Source organism: Tinamus guttatus, unplaced genomic scaffold, assembly GCF_059628265.1.
Source record: "Tinamus guttatus ecotype Peru unplaced genomic scaffold, ASM5962826v1 Tinamus_guttatus_pri_ptg000035l, whole genome shotgun sequence".
Taxonomy (NCBI): Eukaryota; Metazoa; Chordata; class Aves; order Tinamiformes; family Tinamidae; genus Tinamus; species Tinamus guttatus.
In genome coordinates this window covers 4854963-4879810 of record NW_028288569.1, presented here as the reverse complement: position 1 = coordinate 4879810, position 24848 = coordinate 4854963, and the positions used below count along the sequence as shown (strand labels likewise).

Sequence of the window (24848 nt, the reverse complement as noted above, 5' to 3'; positions counted from 1 at the left end):
AGCAGTTATCCCTGTAGTTTACCTCTCAACAAAATGCACAAGACACAGAAAATAGAGCAATCTTTTATTCCTGCGGTCTTCACAGAGACCAAAACAATGCCTGTAATCTTATCTGTGGTTAAGTCATAAGAAATACATTTCAGAAACATGTTAAAATATATACAATTCATCAATGTGCAAGGCTCTACTTTGGCACGAGTTGAACAGATTCAGTAAGACACATGCATTACACAACTGAAAAACATAAGGCATATCAGACATACTAAAATTTAGCTATTGCAAATTAGATACAAATAAAGGCAGTAGCACTACAGATAAGGGTATATATTAATCATCCAGAACTCTGGTAGTTCTACCAAAACAGCTATCAAAGTAAGAATTTTGCCGACTGCCAAAAGACATGTTAGTCATGTCACATTTAAGCTAAGAAGATGCAAAAGCTTTCCCACTCAAAAATGCACATCACAAGTTCTGCTACTAGTCTCAAAGGAAAGTACATTTAAAAGAAAGCTTTCTTCAAAGTTATACTACAAAGAGTATATGAAAACCTATTTCCAGACATGGACAGAAATGTTCAGAAACGGACAGTGCTGAGAATAACTAGCGTGTACCAGGTAGGACATTCAAAGCAGAGCCTTTTAAAGAAGGAGAAAGTGTCATGGTAGAACTAGGAAAGTATTATATATGGTATTCTCACAAAGCCTTGCATTTATTTCTGGTTACTTTCCATTATTGATAGTACTTTGATATTCATTCAAGTTTCTATGCTACTTGCTGAAATCCCTATCACCTACTGATTAGCGACACCCCCACATATTCACTACATGAAATGTGCACCAATAAACTGAAATATAGCTTTCAATGTAACATGCTCTAATTGATATGATCTATTTTCTTTCTATGTTTGTATCTTGGACATCAGGAAGCAAAATATGTGGTATTCAGAAGATTCAAAATCAAGATGAATTTATCAAAATGCTTAACCTTTTGTACTGTAAAGGAGCACATGCATGTCTGACTGCCAATAACCAAGTACAGACAGAAAAAAAGGCAGTGACTGTTGTTGCCCCTTGCCTGGTTAAGGGTGGTAGTCAAAAAGAACAGTTGAATCCAGCTCCCTGCACAGATGATGGTAGTTCTACAAGACTGACAGAAGACCTGTTTGCTGTATGACGGCTCAGATTTCTCAAACCAAAGCTTCCAAAACACTAGTTGTTCTCAAATGACAGTCAAGCTACTTAATTTTTGATCATATGGGTCTTTTTAGCCAGATAATATGCTAACTTCAATTTAAAAGTCTTTACATATAATTATACATATGTATAAAATATTAAAACCTAACTACGAAGCCCTATAAACTGAGGTTCACTGTTTCTGCACTTAATTTGCCACCACTTAAACTGTGAATCATTGCTATCATATGGGAGTGTTTGAGCAGTTCTTCTTGCTGCAATTTTACAACAGCTTCTTTTTCTTCCAAACGTCCCTCCAGCTGGGACTTTTGAACTTCCAGGGAAGATGCCTGCAGGAGAAACGTTCTTTTCAGTTCAGAGGCAGAAATCGATAGATACAATGCAGTCAAAGTTGAGTGGTGTGGCAATGAACTTAAGTAATTAAAACACACAGTTTTAAAATTACAAACTTGCTTTGAAAACTTTCAGAGCTCCCATAGGTGCATGTGAATAACTACAGCTACTGTCACACTTCAAAAAAATACCACGGGGAAATACCACTGTCATCTTAAAATTGTCCTACTTAAGGGACAGAAGTGCTCATAGGCCACCCATGCTTTTTCTCCCCCCTCCCTCCTTCTCCAAGCCAAAGTATTTACCAGCAAGGGAAATATTTGTTATATATTGGAAAATTTTGCCTGGAGAGATTAGCAATGCAATTAATAGAAATGCTGCAAAAGCATTGCAAGACGACACTAATTTTTATAATTACTGACCTGTTTGCAGAGAGTTGTGCCTGTTGTGCCTTATGAGTTATTAGGAAGCTGAATATACTTCCAAGCAAGGACATGCAGGCTACAATGAGTTCTTCTGGCTTTTGTTTGCTTTTTGATATTTATTGTTTTGCCTTTTGTTTGCTTCTAAACCTTACCCTGCTGACCCTAGTTGTATAGCCAAACTGATGAACTTCTCTTGAAAAGGCCCATATTTTTTGTAGAGATGAAAATAGATTTCTCAGAATTTCAAAGATGAAAAAGGCACAGATACATTTTGGTGGGTAGGGGAGAAAAAGAGGGGTGCAAGCCACCTTCTCCAGAAGCCAAAACTAGCATCTAAAAAAAGAACACGCTCCATTCTCTCAGCATGTTTTTTTCTTCCAAACATCATGTCATCTCCATTCTTCATAAAGCCCCATGATAGTCTGACTTTGGCCTCTTTTCTCTTAAACTCAGACACAGTGTTCAAAACTCAAAACCTATATATGATTAAAACTAAGTATATTTGTTCTTATCTATTATCTACACTGCTCTGGTTTCTTTAATCACCTCTATTACTGAAATATCAACTCTCCAACTCTGTTATTTAGATACTTAAATTTCCAGACTGGGGACACGTGAAAATAATTCTTACCTTAATGCTCAGTTCTTTCCTTGCTTGTTCTGTTTTACTTAATTCCTTTCTAAGAACATCTATAGTTTCTTCCATATCTGTTTTTTCTTTCTGCCGAGATTTTAGTTTTTCTTCCAGAACTTTTATTTTTTGTTGCAAGCCTTAAAAAAACCCCAACACATTAAAAGATGGATTGCCAGACTTAGAATAGAGCTATTTAATTGCCTGTGAAACAACAAATATTTTTAGATCCTGCGTGGCTGCCAAGTGAATTATGGAGTACTGCCATCTACTGCTAAGTTACAGTGTCTGTTTTGCAGTTATTTGCTGAAAAGTTAAATTCTTGTAACTTACAGTTCCTACAGAAAGTAATTCTAATGGACATACTCTAATAATATTCTCAAGGGATATTTGATACTGTCCAAAGATTCAGCGAAATCCATGTAAACTGAAAAGTTATATTTACGTATTCTTTCAAACAACAACGACAACAAAGTATTTGATCTGTTTCATGCAACTATTATCTCTAGCTATCTCTAAGGCTTAACAAGTTAGCCACTTCTCTAGGGCACATAAAAACACCCATTTAATCTAATTAGTTCTTTCAGTCCAATGATATTTAGGTACATGGCTTACTTGCTATTCTGCTGTCTCTATCTTGCAGCTGTTGTAGTAGTTCTTTTCTGTTATCTTCAGTTTCTTTCAACTGTGCAGCAGTCCTAGAGTTGAAGAAAAAGACAATAATGGTCAGAGAAGTTAAAAGACAGCAATGTTATATTTTAACAAGCCAGAATGATTTTTTGTGTCAATTCCAACTGCAGTCAGGAGGTTCCAGTCAACACAACTATGAATTTGCAGCGTGTGTGTACAGCAGAATTCTCCCCCACTCAACCTTCTGCAAAAGTTATTTCTCTCTAACCAAAAGGAAATGGTAGAAACTACTAAATAAAGTCATTCTTAGAGCTGAAGCATCAAAAACCGGCTCTTCTACAGACACACAAAGCATTCAAAATACCATTGCAGAACTGAGATTGCTAGAGTCATATCTCACTGCCATTAATAAAGGAGGATACTGCTTTTGGAGCTCCTAGGATGCTCCTGTATTGACAATACTGACAGAAAAATGTGTTTCAGAGAAGCATTACAACTGTACATAAAGAGCATCCAATAGCATTCAGAATATCAGAGTTAGGAAAAAAGGACTATTTCACATGATACCGCTGTAGTCCATCTATAAAAGTCTGCTGCTATCCTAAACAGTTAGGATAATATTTAGTTTTAAGATCATTGAACATATAGGCATTAGCAAGGGTGGTGTTGGAAGGTTTATGGTTGAACTCAATCTTTAAGGTCTTTTCCAACCATAAGGATTCTGTGACCATCATCTCCTATCAGTGTTACAGATATAACTTGAGCACTTAGTAGATAGCCTAATTCCCAAGACGTATTTTGTCTACCTTTTGTCTCACCTAGATGCCATCTACTATCACTCTGGCTCACTTGCTTATCCACCTACCATCTACCAGCTTCTTAGTTGTAGTCTCCAGCAAAGTGCATGTGGGTGGGATGGAGGGGAAGAACAGAGTTGTGCCTTTCCATTGTCCCAAATTTATTTGTACATGGGTCACAGGTACATCAGAACTATCTTACGCCATCAGTTTTGGGGAAAATACGTCTTCCCCTCAGTGATAGTCTTGTGGTCTAAGAATGATGTTTTGTATCACACAGAGAGAGAATACCAGTCATTACTACTTACGATATGATTTGTTTTTAAATGAAACCATGTATTAGTTTCAATTATTTATTTGCAAACAAAAGCCCTCCAGTGTCAAGATCAATATTTGATATAGTACAGAGAAACCTTGGAGGCTAAAAGGCAATATGTGAAAGCTTGGATGAAAAATAATATTTAAAAACTAAAGACACACCCAAAACCTAAAAACAAATACATTAAAAGTCTATGTTACTACACTAATATTTTTTCTTCCTAGTGTTTCTATAGCCTTTGTGGAGGACCTCTAATCCCCTCCTACACCAAACCACAATATAGTAAAGAAAAACAAGTAGAAATGACTACTACAGATTTTCACCTAATACACACATCAAACAACACTGAAGCTAACTACACTTCTCAGAGGTTACTTAAATAGCAGAGCTAAATTGCACTTTAGTCTCAATCTTTCAATTACTTGTGCTTTATCTTTACTTTGTTTAAAAAAAGATTGTGAATTAAACTTACTTGTCATTCTGCTGCTTGAGTGATTCATTTAGTTTTTTCATTGTTTCCACTTGTTTATTTAGTGAATTGCATGTAATCTGTAGATCTTTATATTGTCTTTCAGTTGTTTCATGCCTACAAATAAATTAGGGGGTTACATTTAAAACACATAAGTGGTTTTGAAGAGATTTTACTTTAATAGTTTGTCAGATAAAGAAAAATACTTGACATCTCCTGAGCAATCATCCCACTCAAACAAAAATTATTTCTTCTTAGCATAAATGAAAAGCAAGCTTCAGTAGGCACATTACATGTCCTTAATGAACATCAGGAAGCAACCTTTTTTCAATAGAAAACTCTCAGGGGCTAACAAATCAGTATGCTGATGCCTTTAGAAGTTTGGCATATGCAAACTGTTCCAAATTTGCTTTTTGCAGCCATCTTTTAAGGGACACCGAGTCTATTAAGAGAATTTAAGGAACTGCATTTAAAAAAACGTGTAGATTGTTTAGAAAATAAGTTCTTACTTTATAACACATGGTAAGGATGCCCAAGCTATTTTATTCCTTCTTGGAAAATGTACAATGACTAAATACTAGAATTTCGCTCCTTTCATGCACAACTAAATAAATACATCCTGATATAGCATGTTGCTACATACAAGGAAAGAAAAAAAAACCAACCTGCACTGCCATAGCAACTACAGTAGATGAGTATCCAGGAAACTCCATAACGGATACAGCAATTCACTTGCATGCATTCCAATTCTCTACCTCTGTAACTCCCTATGGGTAGTGACATGTCTTTAAAATTATCTAATCAAATGTTTGTTCCCATTAAGTTAGAATCTTTCTGAATTTTATCAGCTTCTTGGCCTTGCTCACTGACACTTAAGGACAAGACCAACTCAAGCAGGTTGAAAAGGGAAAGCTCTTAACTTTTTTTTTCCCCCAAAGAGAGATACATAGCTTCTAACCTTGTGTACTTCTTATGCCTCAGGTACCCTTTTTAACCTTAAATTCGTAAAGAAATAATAAACATAAATGTCACTGGGGAGATGGTGCTTCCACCCTTCCCAACTCCCTTGGACCGAATTCCAGTCAACACGCTACAGAAGTGATCACAAGGTGCAAGCTCCTTATGTGATGCGGATGCGTCGCATGACACCATTAGACCAAGCATTTTTAGTTATTTTTTCTTAATGGTTTTTTTTTTTTTTTCTATTTTGCTTTGGATATTGTTTAAATATACAAAGCTCTTGGCATTTCCAAGGCTAGACCTTCAATACCTACAGCTTTAGTTCTCAGATGCTATTTAACACAGTGACTTACTGAATGACTTAGGAGGTACCTGACTCAAAAGTAGGGAAAAAGGGAAATTTTCACTTTAAACTATGAAGTAGCACGTGATGCTGTCCTTCTAATGTACTTAGCCCAGAAAAATAAAAGAATGTTATCACTCCAGTTAGATATAAAGGATTTACTCAGAGATCTTAAGCTTCTTACTTCTGAAGAAGATCAATGGAGGATTTTTTCAGTATTTCATGTTCTTCAGCAACTGTTTGTAGTTTTCGGTTATGTTGAAAGAGCTGTTCAATATCATTTTGTGCCCTTTCAGATTCCACCTGCTGAGCTTTCAGCAAAACATTAAGTTCTTCATTTTTTCGTTCTGCATCCTTCAACATTGCAGCAAGAGTTCTTGCCTTTGAGTGGGGAAAAAAACAGTTACTAAAAGCTCTGTTTCACAAGTCACTTTGTAATATCTAATTCATGTTTGATACCTAATATGATAGGCATATGTCTCTAATGTTAAAATACCTGATGGTTCAAATCAGCTACATTAAGAAAGATTTCTTAACAAATACTAACTGAAAATTAGGCAATTAGCTCCTTCCAAATTCCTTGAGCTTCCTTTATAACTAGTGTAAGAGAAGGAAGAAAAAAGGTCAAGGAATAAAGAAGGGAAGAAATAGTCCAAGATCAATATATGTATGCCTTTGGTTAAGTTGCAGTCTCAGCTATTGAATCTTTATAGTAAAATTTAAATAATAAAAATCATTATGAGCTCCCAAAGCATACCTTACCTACAAAGGCCCAGTGATGCACAATTTGTTTGAAAGTTCATCATCTTATGAAATACAACATGTGATTAGAAGGCACAAATAAGAAGTTGCTCCACATACACCAAACTCCGTATAGAAATCTAGTGAGAGCTTTTGTTTAAGAGAGTATCTTCAGATTAGTATTAATTGTTAACCAATGGTCAAAGGTAGTCAGTACAGTAGGTTAGTTTTTTTGACTTCCTTTAAAGGAAAAGAAAGCTGAAGGAAACTGTTCTAAAGAACAATCCAAAGGTAAATGGGATGCTTATGATGACACATCAAAATTGTCCTTAACTGTAAGCACAGCTTAGCTAAGCAGTGGAAAGCTTTGCATGCGCCATCGCAGTCAAAGCTACCAGCCCAGCTCCAGCCCAGCATTGCAGCACAAGCTCCTGCAACTCACCTCAGACTCAGCTTGGGCTCTCTGACATCGGTACTGAGCCATCAGCCTATCGGCCTGAGCCAGCGCCAGCGCCTTTGCCTCCAAAAGGTCTTGCAGCCTGCTTTCTTTGGACTGCCCACAAAAAGAATATTTTTTTCATTACAAATTTTTGCATATCCATGCAGGAATGCATCCCCAAACACTTTGGGTCATACTCACTGCTAACGCTGACAGTTTCTGCTCATAAACGTCCATTAAGTCGGATACCCTCATATCAATGATTGGCTCCTTCATCTGTGGAAAATTTGACAGCAGCAGAAATTAGAAAACATTAAATTTGTAACTACTGAGACAGGTAATGTGTGTCTGAAAAGCTTGATAATTTATTGAATTGTGCTAGCTTTTTAAGTTCTTATTTTATCTCTGGAACTATCTGCTCAACTGCATACTCCAGACTTGAAGTCACCCTGGGAAAATAACACCACACCCACAATGTTTTCTCCATGGCCTCATCTTTGTTAACTCCTGGAAAATTATTTAGCTGATTTTCTCTAATGTCAACAGGACAACACACACATGGCTAAAAATCCATGCTTACACTCCTCACTCTTGTCAACATGAGGATTATTAGAAAACACTCTGGACAGTTATTTTGAAAGGACGCTATCCGGAACAGAACTTGCTATTTCAACCCATCTGCTTACTAGAGGAAGTAAATAAGCAGCTAAGTCAAATGAAAATGGCACTCAGTGATTTCAGGATACTCTTCCTTAGACAGTGTTAATATAACGATTATGAGCAGCTGTTCATATACACAGATGTATAACCAAGTGCAAATTACACCAGCTGTTTGTACAACAAATGCATATTGAACTTTTCTCCACCATTTAGAACAACTATAGATTTTCCTTTGAAATTATCAGTAACCCCAACATATCAGCCCCGCAACATAGCTCCAGTCTTCAACTCATTTCTCTGCCCTTTACAGACACCAGTAACTTAGATTTTTTCTTGCAAACTTGTGATCTCCATGCCCTTTTACATATTACAAGGAAAGATTACATAAGCTCCCTTCACTTTCTCCATACAGTCCTTCTCTGAAAAGATGGTTTTCAAATACGTTTACACACGTTCGAGCATCACACAACATACAGAACGCGCACAGAGCTGACCTACTCGGCTGTTTAACTAATCAGCGTTTCCTGCATTTTTAAAGAAAAAAAACTATTAATCAGGAAGACTAAGAAATAATTTGCTGAATAACATATCAAAAATATTTTTTCCTTCTCGTCAAAACTCTAAGGAGCTGCAGGACATGCCTGCAAGCTACTGAACTAATGCTGCAAGACACCTGTGGCCACTTGGACTTTTATTAATAAAGACATAGCATGCCTACAGACTGCCACCCGCAGTGCTGATAAGAATGATAAGAATGAAAAAGGAAGCTGAGGCAAGAGTCACTGGACCTCTTACACTGTCATTCCAGCTACTACCTAGAACCACTAGCTTCATGAGTTTCATTCTCAACTACAAAGGGCAAAGGGTTGCAGTAAAGGTAAGGCTGGAGGCAGTGGAATCAATATCGTCACCAAGCCCTTGTCAGACACTTCCTGTTCAGCCTGTTGATTTGCATGCTGTTCTTTGAAGTCAAAAGAAAGTAGTGGCAACAATCCATCACTTTGCCTAAAACAGCTACAAAGCAAGTACTTGGCTTTGAACAGAAAAAGAAAGATATCAGCATCTGACGGTATGGCCCCATAATGGGGAAAGGGTATGTGGTGCCTATTCCAGTGCCTCATCTGCAATGCACATAGTTGCAGAGGAAAGCAAAACTTTTCTAATGTTTCTAATGACTACTTTCACAGGAACACCACAAAGGTTAAAATGCAAATGCTAAGGAGCCAGCTACAGGCAATAAAAGGCAAGTGTTAGTATTCCTGTTTAGAGGTGCAAGAGATGTGCACCATGCTTTCATAAAGCAACATAATCACTCTACTGCCTCTATTTTGGCAAGGAGAGTGGGGTGGAAGTGCGAAGGGAAGGCCCTCCTTGTACCCATCCCGGCAAGTATACACAGCCATGACTACATCTAACATTTGCCTCCATATATGACACCTGAAAGAGTGTGGTCAGCTCAGTGCAGAAGAGGATTTCAACAAGATCCCAGCTTCCGATATAGCACTGTACTGAGTTCTGCTCAGGAGCTCAGTAAAAACACCACATTCCAAATAGACAGGAATCTACACTCATCTCAACAGTCACATGCACTGTAGCCTGGAATGTAAATATGTTTTCAGTGAAGTGTCAAATATTTAACAAACATACATAAATTCTATTAACCTCTAGCCCGGAATGGAGTTTCTGTATTAATTCCTGAATGTTTGAAGTTGTAGAATCATCACATGAAGAATGGGATGAAGAACTCCTCACTGAAGTAGCATGGATCATGGGTGACTGCATTTGGATTCTTTTTGATGCATGCTCTGTTTCGTGCTGCTTGTAAGCATTATTTGCAGCAATGCTTTCACCAAGCCTGTATAAACACAAAGGTTATTAAGAATAACTTGCTAAAAATACCATTGGGAGGATTAAAGATAAGAACAATTTCATAACAACTTCTCACTCATTGAAAATATGACACTACTGAAAACTCCATGTACATTATCATATAACATTAAGATATACTGTACCTCGTCCCTCCTCCCTCCCCAAAAGAAGAGGTCAGTCATCTACCAAAGATTCAGTATCACATTCACCTACATTTATCTCAAAAAAAAAAAAAAAAAAAAAAAAAAAAAAAAAAAAAAACCCAACAAAAAAAAACTTTGTAACCTGCCATGGATCACCTCCAGAAACCGAGTGCAGCATTTCACAAAGAACCTGGTGTTTGGCTCTTTTTAAAGAGAAACTATAAACTGTCTCTTGTTACTCTGAGAAAGAGGATACTTAACATATTTTTATTCTGCTCAGCAAGGCTACTGTTTGCCAGTAGCAGGACAGACATGGTGTTTAGCAGAAAGTGATTCATCAAAGATCAAAGCACTGAATAATCAAAAAGTACAGCACTACCAAAAAACCTTCCTTTTTTCTTGTCTGGGATTCTGCTTCACAATGTTTTATGAAACATACCAGGTTTCATAAGTTTTAACTAGAATTCGAGTATGCAATAAATAAATTGGAAAACCCAGATCCTTGTCTGCATGTAACTCAGGTCCCATTTTCAAGGCTGTTAGTCATGTAATATTCCTAATCAGAGCATGAAAAGTCAAAAAGCTGAGTTTTAAGTGACCACTCAAGATCTTGATTCTTTAAATTCTTTAATTAACCCAAACACTTCATTGAAGAACTGTCTCAATTGCTTCCTGTCTACATGAATAGAGCCTATGCTTAACTTATTATTATGGACATGTTATTTTGCTACTCCATTGTATAAAACCAGGTATGTTGGATTGGATCCAGATCCTTTAACTAGCCTATTTGTTACTACTTTTTTTTTTTTTTTTTTTTTTAATATCCGCAGCATGTTTTATATCCACACACACACACACACACACACACAAAGCCTAGAATCAAAGTAGTTTAGGTTGGGTGGCACCTCCAAAAGCAGAATTGAACTAGATCATCTCTGAGGAGGGTCACTAAAGCAGGTTGCTCAGGACTAAGTCAAGTTTTGAACATCTCTAAGGATGGAGTCTCTACAACCTCCCCAAGGAACCTATTTTAGTGTTTGGCCACTTGTACAATTTTAAGATACATAAACACAATTTCTTGAATTTCACTTTTTGCCTCTGTGTCACTGGATACCACCAAAAACAATGTTTCCCATCTTCTCTGCACCCTCCCATCAAATATTTATAAATATAGACAAAGTCCTAACCCTAAGCCTGTTCTTCTCCACTTCTTAGCCCCACCTCATGAGATGTTCTAGACCCTTAACCATCTCACTTCACTGGATTTGCTCCAGTACATCCACATCTTTCTTTCACTGGGAAGGCCAGAATTGTACACAGCAATCCAGATGTTGTCTTCCAAGTGATGAATAGAGAGGAATGATCGCCTCTCCTGACCTGCTGGCAACACTCACCGCAGTGCAGCCTAGGAGTCTGATGGCCTTTACCAGCTTGTGATCAACTTGATTTCCACCAAGACGCCCAGGTCTTTTTCAGGCAAGCTACTTTCCAGCTGGTCAACCTCCAGTGTTTACTGGGGCAAGAGATCATTCCTTCCCAGATGCGGGACTTGGCATTTCCTTTTACTGAACTTCATGAAATTGCTCTCTGCACAGTTTTCTAGCCTGTCATGGTTTCCCGAGTAGCAGTATAACTAGCTGGTGTATCAACCACTCCTCTCAGTTTTGTATCATTTGGGAAACTGCTGAGGGTGCAACGCTGTCCCATCATCCAGGGCATTAAGGAAGTTGAACAATACTGGCCCCCAACACTGGCTCTTGGGGACATCACTAGTGACTGGCCTCCAGCAAGACTTTGTGCTGCTGACCATGACCCTTTCAGCCCAGAAGTTCTGCCAGTTTGCAAACCATCTCATCAGTCATTCATCTAGCCCAGATTTTATCAGTTTGCTCATAAAGATGTTTTGGGAATCAAAAGACTGAAGACAAAATAAATAACACGTACTGTTCTCCCCTCACCACTAAACTGTTCTATTTCGTATAAAAGGCTGTTAAGGTTGGTCAAGGATGATTTCCCCTTCCTAAATCCATGCTGACTACTCCAAATCACCTTTTTTCATCTTTCAGACGTGGAAATGGCTTCCAGAAAGATTTGCCCTATAATCTTTTCAAGGCTGTCAAGCCTTGTACTCTCCCAGATCCTGCTTTTGGCCCCTCTTGAAAATTGATGCAACAGTAGTTTTTTTTCAGCCCTCAGGAACATCTTTTGATGGGACTTTCAAAGGTAGAGAGTGGTCTGACAATGACAGCCTCATGGGTGCGCTCCATCAGGGTCCATAGACTGGTGTACATCCAGCTGGGTTAAAGATTCCCTGGCCTAACCTTCCTTCACCAAGGGTAAGTTCTTCCATCTCCAGAATTCCCCTCTGGCCTGGGATTCCTGAAGGCTGGTCCTTCCAGTAAAGACTGTGGTGAAAGAATTGAATTCTTCAGCCTTTCTGTATGTTTCAGGATCTTTTCACCATTCAGCATCAGACCCACATTTTCCCTAGTATTCCTCTTGGTGGTATCATTAGTGCTCATGTGGAAGAGCAGCAGGGTTAAGAGCCTGAGAGCTGGGCGATCTCAGCAGATTTTCAACAACCCCCCGGAACCTGAGCATCCAGCAAGCCACCCTAGGGGACAGACTTTGTTCTGAACAGCTGCTAGCCACTTTTGTGCCCTGCTGCATGAACCACTGGAAAGAATGCTGCATCTGTTAACTAGCTTTTCCAGCTGTGTTCTGGGAACCATGCACGTATACAGGGCTCTCCCAGTTCCTGCTGCAAGGGTGCTTGACCTTCCCTGATCAGGAATGGGCTAGAACAAAAGCTCCAAGCACTTGCTGATCTCTTAAAAGCTGACAGAGCTTGTAAAAGCAACTGGGGCTTGCTAGAACCAGAGCCTCTGGTAGCTATCCTCATTCAGCAGAAGACACATTGAATTTCCCTAGAAGGCTCCTAGAAATGGAGCTACTTGCCCCATATCTGATGATCTCAAAGTCCCTAGAAGATTAAGACGACCTCGAAGCAAAGCCATCTGTCCATGAACTGACTCTCAATATCACAAACAGAGTTCATTTGCTGATACCCTAGAAGGGGATGTAACACTGGCAAGGTAGTCTATTAAGTGTTGCTTCTAGTACCAATCGTTGATGAAAGCAGGTTTTTCTCATCTTCTCCCAGGCTCGTCATCATGTAAATTCCCAGCTATTCTGAATTAAGGTAATGATTTTTCCCAGAGAACTACTGCATGGTTTCACACTTAACTGCAATTGATGATGTCTTAACAGTTTACTTGCTAGAAGTTTTTGAATAGTCCTTTTTAACCCTATTTAGGGTAGCTTTCATAAATTGTGCACGTTTTATCATGTTACATTTGTTTACTTGAAAAAAAAAAATCAAGGATTTAACTCTTGACATCTATAGCTAACTAGATACAAGTGCTTTTTAAATATACTACTACTTCATAATCATAAAAGCATCAGAGTTTTAAGGATGAAAATCTTCACAGCCACCGTTCTAGGCTCTTATAAGTGTTCTCAACACTGCCTTTTTTCAGATTATGACAAAAAGGAGTATGATTCTCTTTTTTTGGTAGTTTCTGCATGTACCATCTTTGAGCTTTCTCAAGAACAGGAAAATCACAAACAACAAAATGACAAGAAAACACACAAGAAAAACAAATTATTATGATAAGTCTTCCCCATGAAGCATCCCTACAGCCATAAAAGTGTCAAATTTTACCACATTATCCCAAAAAGGAACTTACACTATGGCAGGAAAATCCGGTAAAGGTGCTGCCTCAAACAATATTCGAAGCCCAGCTTGCACTTGGTCTCTGTGATCTGACGTTAAAGCAAATGTCAAAGGTGTAATCAAGCGTTGATCCTGAAAAGAAACTACTTTGATCAAATACAAGTCAACAAAAAGAAAAAGACATTACAATACACCCAAGCTTATTGGCACAGAAATGCTTTATTCAAAACTGAAGCTACCTTGCTGAAGTTTACCTTTCTAAGTTTCTGAAGCATGAATGCAATAGAACAGAAACCATTTTAAAAATAACTTCTTTTTTGTAGGTATTATAAACTTGCTTTCCTATTTAAGTCAAGGCAACAGAAAAAAAGTCTACTTAAGTCGTTAAGTTTTGAACTACTTGATTTTAAAGATATAAAAACTCATAAGCTTAAGATATAATTAGAATTTACATAGAAACTTGGAATTATAGATATGCACACAAAACATTCAGAATTAAAACTATTGCAGTGCTATGACCCTCTCTTTCACAGATATGCTTTAGAAGAGATTTCACATCATACCTGTAAAACTTTGTAGAAGCTGACTTCCATACTAGGTACCTCCTGCTTAAGTCTGCTCATAAGATCAAGTGTTTTCAAAATAACATCAGCAGCAAGTTTGCTTTTAACACAAATGGAAAAGTGGAAAAAGAGGTAGAATGAGATTTGTCAAAGCAACTCTGAAAAATTCAGTCTCTCTACAGAACACATGCTTCTACCCCCAAAATTAAATGTCTAGTAAGGCACCAATGCCAGCACCAGGAGAGATTACTTAATTACTTGGACGTGCTACTGAGCTTCTCCAACACATTAAGGACTGCAATAATGAACTCCAATTCAGCTTGGAAGTGAAGAGCATTTAATTCCAGGCCAATTACGTCTCATTATTGGTTGGCAATGGAAGGGCAGCAACTAGTCAATGTTCTAGCCAATTACACTGAGCTCACGTGCTTTATATGCCTTTAGCATGCATTTTTTTTCACCTTCTCTTGTATAATATTTCTGAACTCTAGTTACATAAAATCTCAGTGGAAAATTAGATGTCATGAGCATTTCAGGTATGCTTTTATTTGGATTTAACTACAGCATATGAGGTTTAGTATCACTCTTCCATGTAAGTGGAGCTTCATGTAACCCCAGAACAATACCAGAACGTTTAAGCTAGGTTTTCTTACTGAACTGACCAGAAAGCCTTTTGCCACTTTTGACCATCTTTTTTTTTGATGTAGTTCCAAAGAAAATCATCCACCACTCTCATGCAAGTGTTGCTAAATTAGAGTTTAGATAAACATGATTTTAGTGTGCTCACCACAGCTCAGAGTTCACTACCTTTGTCCCAAAACCAGTATCAACCCCAATATAGATGAACTGGTGTTCTATTAGCGATGTGCACCGGCTGGCACTCAGTTCCTTTGAGGCGTGTGTTTTCAGTATGTCATCTCCACACAGCAGTAAACTTAAGTTAAGAAAAAAATAGCTTAATATATGCATCTTTAAAGTCACAAGCTAAGTAAGCTTCACTTTTCAATTAAGTTTACTAATTTGGAAACAGACAACTGGAGAACTAGAGAAATGCCACTGTCTACAAAATCACTAGGAATACAGAAGATGATCAAAAGGAAACAAACATCAACCTCCAACACAAGAGTTAGTTCTCTAGGTGAGATTGTGGGCGTAAAGTTGAAAAAGGCAACTGGACAAAAATCATAGAAGCAGAAAAATAGGAAGAAATGCAGTTTTCCAAATAACTCCAGGCTTGAAGCCTGAAAAAATGAGTAATAGCACCACACTGGTCTTCTCCCCATGCTCCCTATCTTGGCCACTGTCAGAGATTGTATGCTAGTCCAGACAGACCAAATAAGCCACTCATATTCTAATGAAGGAACCCTTTTGCAAATAGAAGAATGCAAAATTGCATCACTTCACATCTATTTTTACTTGCATTTCATCGATCTGAACTTGCACCATATTTAGCTGGATGCTTTACACTTTCGAACAGCCACCACATTTTATCCTGCATCACTGTATTATTCAATTATTCCCAAGCAATTAGAAAGCAATTTAAGGTCTTTCAGGATGACAGCCCTAAGCCAAATTATGATGTTGACTGTCATGAAAAGCTATTAAGTGACTCAAGATGAGCATTTTCTCTAACATCTTAGAGCAGCAGATCATTGTAGAAGAAGATTAAATTAACTGCAATAGGCACATAAAAAGGATATTTGTCAGAACACTTATAGCCTTAACCATTCGTTCACACTTTTTCTTCACTAGTAACTCATCCACAATCTGTTCTGGCATCTGAAGATGATCAAGCAGAACAGGCAACAAAAGATCCACAAAGTGTTCAGCCGAGCCACTGTTGCCACTATTAATAACGTCCTGCAACAGACAAATTTTACATCAATATTTAAAACCACACAACCAGAAAACAAAAACCATTCTACCCTTCTTACACCAACCTGTTTTCTAGCTTCCCCAAAGCCTTACTGTTTCGGGTTTGTTTCAAGACTACTGATCAGTATCACACTGGTGGAAGTTTAACAAAGAGCACAGAATCAGCAGACTTCTCCACTTTTACTAGTCCTAACAAAGAACTGTTTGCATCTACCCAGTTACTTCATGAACGGCCATATCTTCCAACTACATTTCTGCAAAAGGCTATTTTTTAAAAACACAGCTTGTCTTTAAAAGAAAGCTGATTTACAGCGTGTGGAATTCTAAAACCCAAAGCATTCTATTTCAGATTTTTTTATATACTGTTTTTCCAAGTAAGAATACAAAGATGGATCGACATTCTAACTGTAACAGCAGTTGTTCACAAATCAATTCAGAGAAATAAAATACAGCTACAAAGAGGCTATTTATACTCCATTAATAGTTTTTATACCTCAAAAATCTCCTTGAACAGCTGCAAAGCTAGAACTGAACAGTCTTCAGAACCTTCCAGTGGTTGGTTTGACAAGTGCACCAATGCAACAGACGGTTCAAAAGTCTTTGAGCGAGCTACAAATCTGGCATTTCCAGCGACTGGCAAACCAGAGGGTTCCAGTATTGCCTGCCGCAGAATATGACGCAGCTCCGTTACAGAACAGAAGGCAAGTAGCAGTTCTAAGACCTGCATAAAGTGAATGAAAGAGTTTTAATTTTTTTTTTTAAACATTGATTGCTTCTACAGAAACTGTAATTCCTATAACAAGGAGCAAAAATTAAGAGAGATGTAAGTTCCAAGCAGCTCCCCTTGGCATGCTGAAGGTGGTTAGCTAACAGTACTTCAAAGGATGACTTCCAGGAAAGGAAACTAAGTCAGCTGCAGAAACACAGTTCATAGGAAAATCAGGCTTGTAACAGTTTTCAGGGTACCACTTCCTCCTATATCTAAAAAGTTGCTGCCTAGAAATCCTTCAGCAATAGAAATGCCTCTGCATGAAACCCAAATGAAGAAAGTCACAAAAGGAAAACATTCCAAGATCTTTACTGCTGCATATGTGCGTAGAGAGATAAAAAAGGAGGAGAGATGCATTTCACAGATATATTCAGCCCAAATATTTTCAGGACATTTCATATTTCTGTCTTCAGCAACAAATAACAAGAGTGTTTCATTTACACAAGGAGGTAACTAAGGTAATGTAAATGCAAAGGTAAATTGCTTAATTCAAAGAAGCACCAATTTTATTCAATTATGAGTGAAATAGCTTATGATCTCTAAAACAAACAGAATGGTTTTACAATCATCAGTTCAAAATGTGAATATTAATTTAAGTTTTGGCCAGCCTAGTGAGGTGCACACTGCATTCCTGGTCCAGCTCTGTGCATTTGTTGTTAGCCAAACAGAAAAAGGTTGGGGCCTTTTGTTTTTATGGCAGTTGTCTGAAAGCAGACATACAACCAATCTCTGAAAAGTCAGCCTGATGGTGTTTTGAACAACCGAAAGATTTACAGTGGATTAATGCTGACTAGAAGATTAAGTGACCTACAATTTATTTCAGCATCAATAAGTACATAAGAAACATGCTTTTGACTTCAAAAGTGAAAAAAAAAAAAAAAACAGATTAGTAAAGATAAGCAATTAGCTTTATGCTGAAAAAGCATGAATACCTTACATGATGAATCAGAATCCCTTCCATGAAGGAGATCTAATACTTGCCCAAGGCATGAGGTGAAGTGCTCATATCTACAACATACATAGGATTTATCACTCGATACAAGTCTTAAGTGCCACGTTCCCCTTTTGCCCTCCAAACACTTCAAGCATAGATTTGACAGTCTTCATAGTTTACAGATACAATAATGTAATTTCTATTCAAGGCTTTACTTAAAACATACTCTAAAAGTGAATGGAAATTCCTTAAAATAAACCAAGACTTTGCCAGCTGTTTTCACTATTAGAGATTCAGATCTAGATTGAGCAACTAAATTCTATTGGCTGGATTTGTAAAACTGCTAGTCGAGGATTTCAAACGACTATTCTGTAATGTCCTCCACTTAAATTATTACAACTTGGACAATATTACTCTGTGAAATGGCAACAAAGCCATTCATTAAGTTGCCTTACCACCAATACCTCCCAGTTCACATTACTTCAGTATGAGATTGGTAATGCAAGAATTCCTTTGGTTTCCAGTATAAGATGCTATAAGCAACTAGTAGCATTCGAGAAGCACCTAGATTTTTTTTTCCATGCTTCAGTTCAGAATAAAAATAAAACATAACACAGCAAAAGCTTAGGAAGAATATCCTACATTTTCATAAAGCAAAGTTATACCTGGTAAGATAATCTGCAATTTTGGGGTTCTTCAGAAGATCCACAAGGAGATCAACAGAGTATTTTCTTGTTAGAGTACCATCTCCATTTACAACAATATTGAATATTAGCTGAAAAGTCTGATGGATATTTCGGGCATGAAAAAGCTGAAATAAAGAAGAGTTATATACAATACACATACATACTATGTGCAGGTCTCTTATTAAAATTTGCTGGCATCACAATTTGCTTTGGCCACAGTGGCTGTTAATTTTAGATAAATTAACATTAGAATAGACTTCAAAGAATTACTTACTTTTTCTCCTACTTCTTCATTTAAAGTAAGGCTTGATAACACTGAAAGTGCAAACACGACCATAGTCAAACTACTGTGGGCCAGGAAACTTATCAAGGTACGATAGAAACTCTTCACATTATTCTAAAGCAGAAAAGAGAAATGCAGGCATTACCAATTGTATTCCACTCACACACCAAACTTACACCTAGTACATACTTACAAATGATACAAATCATGAATAATGATACAAGAATCTTAGAATAAGTTCTCTGGAAAATCTATTTGAGTGTTCTGCCAATGAACAGTTACTTGGGTGCTGATGTCAATGACTATATTCGCTGTTGAATTCTATCAGTAGAAAATTAAAAAGAATTCCATTATATTTGCTAAAACATCTCTACAGAGAGAAAGCTATCCCTGAAAATTGATCTCCTCCCCATCTCTCTTTGCCCTGTGATCAGATTTGAAAACAGTTTCTCCCTTTTTGCCCTTCTTCCAAGAAGGCACATTACAATATTCCCTGCCACGTATATGAATTTGTATTCCTCAGTTATGAGTTGTTTGCACTAATTAATGAAGACATAGGGAAAAAAGCAGTAGATATATGGATGTGTATTTGAAAATGCTGGAGCCTTGACATCAAGATCAGTAACAGTTACTCATTTATCTTCAGAAAGGTAGATCTTTATTTCTCAATCCAAGTTACTGCTGACTTACCAAAGACTTAATCTGAGTTTGGATAGATATGTTGTGACGACAGAGGTTTGCTAGGAGTCCTAAACATGGTATTGTTAACTCATCTTCAGTGGACTGACTTCCAAAAAAAAAGAAAAAGCACAAAAATTTAAACAAGCTTCTTTATACTAAAGCATCCAGAATTTAATTAAAACAAATACACGATTTTACACAGGACGCTATTTCTCCAAGCAAAGCAAAACTGAGATTTGCAGCCTCCACAGTGTTAGCAGCTTTTAATTGAGCATAACAGTAAAAATATGGTCCCAATTTTACTGCAAGCTCTTTTCAGAGTCATCAGGCCTCTCAGGACATTTGCACAAAATTTGTGTTATCATAATTTCAATATGATCTAATGGCAAGCATGAATTTACTATTGACCCCATTTTTGGATTGGACAGCTGAGACTGTGATATCAATTCAAGCGCAACCTCTGCAAGTCCCATAATTACTCCATTTGAAAGTCTTTAACAACATCTTTAAAGAAAAACCTCTAGTAACTTCAGAGAAAATGTCACAATTGATTCTAGAGACTGGATTAGTACAATGAGCTAGTGATCTTGGGAAAAAAAAAAACAGAAACTTAGCTAGATACTTCCCATAAGCAAAGACAACTGAGTATACACTTACACGTGATGCATTAGAAATGAAATTAATTCATCGATGTTGGCACCAGCATGAAAAACTCGAACATTGTAGGTCAGCCTCTGCAGCAGCTGAATACTCTGAGGAAATAAAAGTTATTCAGATATATATTTCCTGTAGCATCTCATTATGTTTCAGGTACAAAAGGTATTTTTCTACAGTTAGAACCAACAAACAAGATGTAGCAAGACACTGCAGCTAAACTTATTTTCACATTCTGGAATATTAGCAATATAATTCCACAAGCTGCTGCAAGCACTCTGAGTTCTCTTCTACTATATTTATCTGCATGTACTTATTAAAAGCACACATAGATTAATATGGTTTTATTTTTACAGAGAAATTACTTGTTTGTGCCCATCCAATTCTTGCCGTTCCTCTGTCAGCAGCGTCTCCATTCAATCAGTGAGAAAAAGGCTTTGTCATATTGAAATACCTAGAAACTTCACCCCCAAAAAACGAAAACAAAACAAAACAAAAAAACAGGAAGTATTTTCAATCTCTTTCAGGAAGTTTGTCTAGAAAACCTCTCCCAATGATAAGGATTAATGTGACTTGCCCTAAGTTCCCTGGTATTTCTAGTGCTTTGGTAGATATCCAGAGCATGTCAAATGCATTATTTACAGGATGCCTAATTAATTTTCCAGAGATAAAGGGTAACAGAACTGCTGGCAAATTCACTTGCTGCTTTTCTTCTCAGAGGAAAGATGTGATCAGAGGTTATTAACAAAGTAGTCAACAAGGAACTGCTGAAAGCTTAGAGACAGGTAATAAGAAAGCCTGTACATACTTAAAAACACAGGAATTACTGACAAAACTTTACTGATCAATAGACAGAAGGGTATAATGAGAGTTGGTAAAGACTTATTTAAGTCATAGTACTTTGACTGAAGAAACAATAAACGTCTGCACCTGACTCCAAAGACAGGGCTTCCAGAAGTAGAGCCTTTTCCTTGCACTGCCAGATATCCCTGACCAGAGGGAGAGAGGCATACAGCCCCAGGAAAACTTCAGTGAGAACCAGCAGCCACAGCTTCCCCTTCACTCTAATTTCAGCAACCACCTGTCAACGCACTGACTAGGGAAATAGTCTCCAGACCTTTAAGGACACATTAGGAAAAATAACTAAATTTACATTCGATCAATTGGAAAATAAGCTTCCAGGCTCTCATGAAGCTATTTCTTGAAGTAAACACTTCTAGTTTCAAAAAGCACTTGTTTTTGTGAATTACAGTTCTTGAGAAGTATATGCATGATTAAATAAAGAACACTGAACTCCAATAGCCCCAGATAGCGTATAAAATACATAGCTTTGTAGCACCTTTATAAGGTATAGTATAATATTTACTGTACAACTATAATAAAGTATTATTAAGCATGAGTTCCAATTACCTGTAATAAAACTGGATCACTAAAATTAGTAGAACTTCGATGAACCAGCCCTGCCAGCACACTGGTCAGGTTGTAGGTATCCTGAAGAGCTTCTCTAGCCTCATTGTCTAAAGCTAGAATTTAAAAGTATTATTAATAATAATAAAAAACCCCTATACAGTAGCAAAGGTAACAGTTACATTAGCAATGGAAGCAGAAGCCAGGAGGGTCAAGCCTGGGACAAGTTTCTTCAAATATATTTCACGAGTAACTACAAATAAAACAGAGTTCCTGTACCTTTGCGTCTCTATCTCACTAAATAACATAAATGAAACACCATCTTTCCCTTAAGATGCATGGACACTGAGGGAACTGTCCCTCCCACCCCGCTCCCACATTTACTTACTAAGTCTATTTGAGAGCTCAAGTCCTGCACACTTAAAGCTTAACATCAATGATTTTAGTTTCTTTGCTTTGTGCTCAGGTGGGAAAGTAGACTAGGCAGTCCAGGGAAAGGAGGAGCAAAAAGAATGACAAAAAGTAAGCAAGGGACCAGTGGAAGGAAGACTGAATCTGAAAAACTCCCCACTCTAACAGATGGGGGCAAGGGTGAAACAGCAACAAATATCTTTTCACACTAAATATTTGCAGAAACTCAAAGGCAGCTCAAAAGAGACTGAGAATCAAGAATCATTAGGCCATCCTAAAAGACTCCATTCCACCAACCACTGGCACATGATGGGAGACACTGGACAGCATGAAACAAATAGTTGTGAATATATAGTGAATTTTTCACTACATATGTAGCCTGTATGTGTGTTATGGTGGGCACAGAGTTCCCTAGACGATAAAGTCACACTTCTGTGAAATGGAAGAAAAAAAAAATCCCAAGAAACAACTGATGGGCATCAGAGCCAACTCCTTGATCCTGAAACCCAAGCAGACGAACCAAGGGCACTGGGCTCTGAACCCAACTGAGATGCTAAGAAGCATCTCAAATGGAGGCCTGAACTGAATCTGTGACTACTGGTGCATCATGGTTTCTCTCTTCCTTCGCAATGCCTGCGCAGATTTCTTCACTTCATAAAAATGTTATTTTCAAGCTTGAAAAAGACATCAAGGAACCTCCAAGAAAATGATTTCTCAGGCTCTCAGCAAGGAAGCAAATTCTGGCAAACGCAATCACTGTTTTTTTCCTAGGAAAATCGCCCAATCTATTTGTAATGGTGATTTAACATCCCATCTAGCCTTGTATGTACAATATGGCATCAGTCACTTGAACATCATTATAATGAAAAATATTTAATCTTTCTCTGCTTATGCATTTTATAGGAAGTTGCTCACACATCACAGACCCAACACCTGCCTTATCCTTCCTATCTCAGATCTAAACTAAATATTTAACAAACACGACTTACCCAGCTGTGACAGCAAAGTAACCACAGACAAAGTTAGAGAAGGGTTTGTATTAGCATCCTCAAGGAGTTCTACTAGGCAAATAAGACATTCACTTGGTAGAATCTGCTTTGAAGCAAATAATCTAGTAAGTTTGAGTTCAGAAATAACCTGGAAAGGAAGGGAAGAGGAAAAAAGAAAAGACCATTTTACATATATACAGATACACATTTCCCTTCCCCCACCCCTTTTCAAAGTTACTTACCTGCAACAGGGTATTTAGTACAAAAGTCATTGCATAGGGTTGCATGAGAATTAAATATCTTTTGCCGTATTTGACAAATTTAATGCAAGTGCCATTCTAGCAGGACACTCATGTTCACATTTGCTGCTTTCTCTATCTCAGACAGGTTTCAAAAACGAAACAAACAAAAAAAACCCACACAGTTTTCAATGTGTAAAACAGAGGACAGCTTCTTTCAAACTAATAGCTGCAGCAGAACAATACTTCGCATTTCTTCACACATTAAAGTGACTTAATACTAGCTGCTTACTCTTTATTTATATATATATTTATTTACATATACACACACACATTCAGATAAAAGATGGACCTTATCTATTCTGAAGGAATAATCAAACATATTGCTCAACACGGACACTTAATAATCGGCCTCAGTCAACTTCACAGGCGGTACTACAGAATAAGAGGACTGGAATACAAGAGCATTTCTCTGTATGAAGATAAGCAGTAACATGTAATGCTGCTTTGTGAATACTCTATGCTGTAAGACAAAAGCATTTTGAATTCATGGAAGGCATGTAAAAAGATGCAAGGAATGACACAGCCACATATCATTTCAGGTAGACCTAAGTTGCATGATCATAATATAGCAGTGTAATGTTATTCATGTATAGCTCATGTATATCTTCACAGTAATTACCCCAAACTAAGCTAAGCTGAGAACTAACTGCTAGATTAACATATTTTTTTTTAAAAAAAAAAACCCTGTATTTGATAAAGGGACCCAGCAGATTTGGTGGTACATCTTCAGTCAATGCTGCTATTTTTACTGAGACAGCTGCATTTCAGTTACACAACTAGCTCCTTAGCTGTGAGCATCTTTGAATATACATCGTGTGCAACAGACAAAGCGTAAATACATGATCAGTGTGCCATTCGAACTATGGTCTTTTTCCTCAAGTTGTGAAAGCAAATGACATCTGCTGGGCAGGGTTTCAGGGCTATGTAAAAAAAATAAAGTAATAATAACTAAAAAAACCACACACACAACTTGCAAGTTGTGCTGTGCATCTGTAGACCTACACATACAGCATGAACATAAGAAATGCTGAGGGGTGAGGAGGCCGCGGGCACCCAGACTCGCCAGCCGACACCGGCGTCCGTTGCGGGCGGCCGTTGGAGCGCGCGCGGGGGGGACGGGCGGCGCTCTCACCTCCAGGCTGCGCTGCAGGACCGCCGCGTTGGGCGATGTCTTGGCGGCGCGGTACTGCGCGGCGGCCAGGAGCAAGGACTTCATGCAGCCCGAGGCGTCCATGGCGGCCGGGCTGCCGCGCGGCGCAGGCCCCGCTCACTCCTCGCTCGTATTTCCCGCCGGCGCCGCCATCTTGCGGGCGGCACCCAGTGAGCGCAGCGCCCGCCCACGCCGCGCGGGGCATGGCGGGAGGGGCACCGCCTCCGCCATTTTGGGGCGGGCGCGAGTGAGCGACCGTTGGGCGCGGCCGTTGGCGGGGCCGGAGGTCACAGGCAGAGGCCATGGACGTCCGGCGCCGTGTCTGGTCTCCGCTCTCGTCTCGCGCGGGTGGGAGGTCGGGGAGCGTCGGCTGACGCCTGAGGTGTTCGTTTGAGTTTTTTGGAAACGGAAACTTGGAGCTTTTTAAAAATAATTATTATTTTTATATTTTGTAAG

General features: G+C 38.2%; 1 protein-coding gene across 1 annotated transcript; it reads right to left on the bottom strand.

Moving 5' to 3' along the window:
• Positions 1–1303: 1303 nt before the first annotated feature.
• CIP2A (cellular inhibitor of PP2A) lies at positions 1304–24476 on the bottom strand. Its single transcript, XM_088533893.1, has 21 exons — positions 24375–24476; positions 22941–23088; positions 21544–21656; positions 20137–20231; positions 19489–19585; positions 18790–18912; positions 18495–18640; positions 17828–17903; positions 16620–16847; positions 15952–16111; positions 15039–15180; positions 14252–14351; positions 13702–13820; positions 9603–9795; positions 7482–7556; positions 7284–7394; positions 6285–6481; positions 4801–4914; positions 3198–3280; positions 2583–2722; positions 1304–1522 (listed from the first exon to the last, which is right to left on the bottom strand). Exons 1-21 carry the CDS (start codon positions 24474–24476, stop codon positions 1352–1354), a joined length of 2733 nt encoding a protein of 910 aa, XP_088390019.1. The 3' UTR covers positions 1304–1351.
• Between the last annotated feature and the right edge of the window lie 372 nt (positions 24477–24848).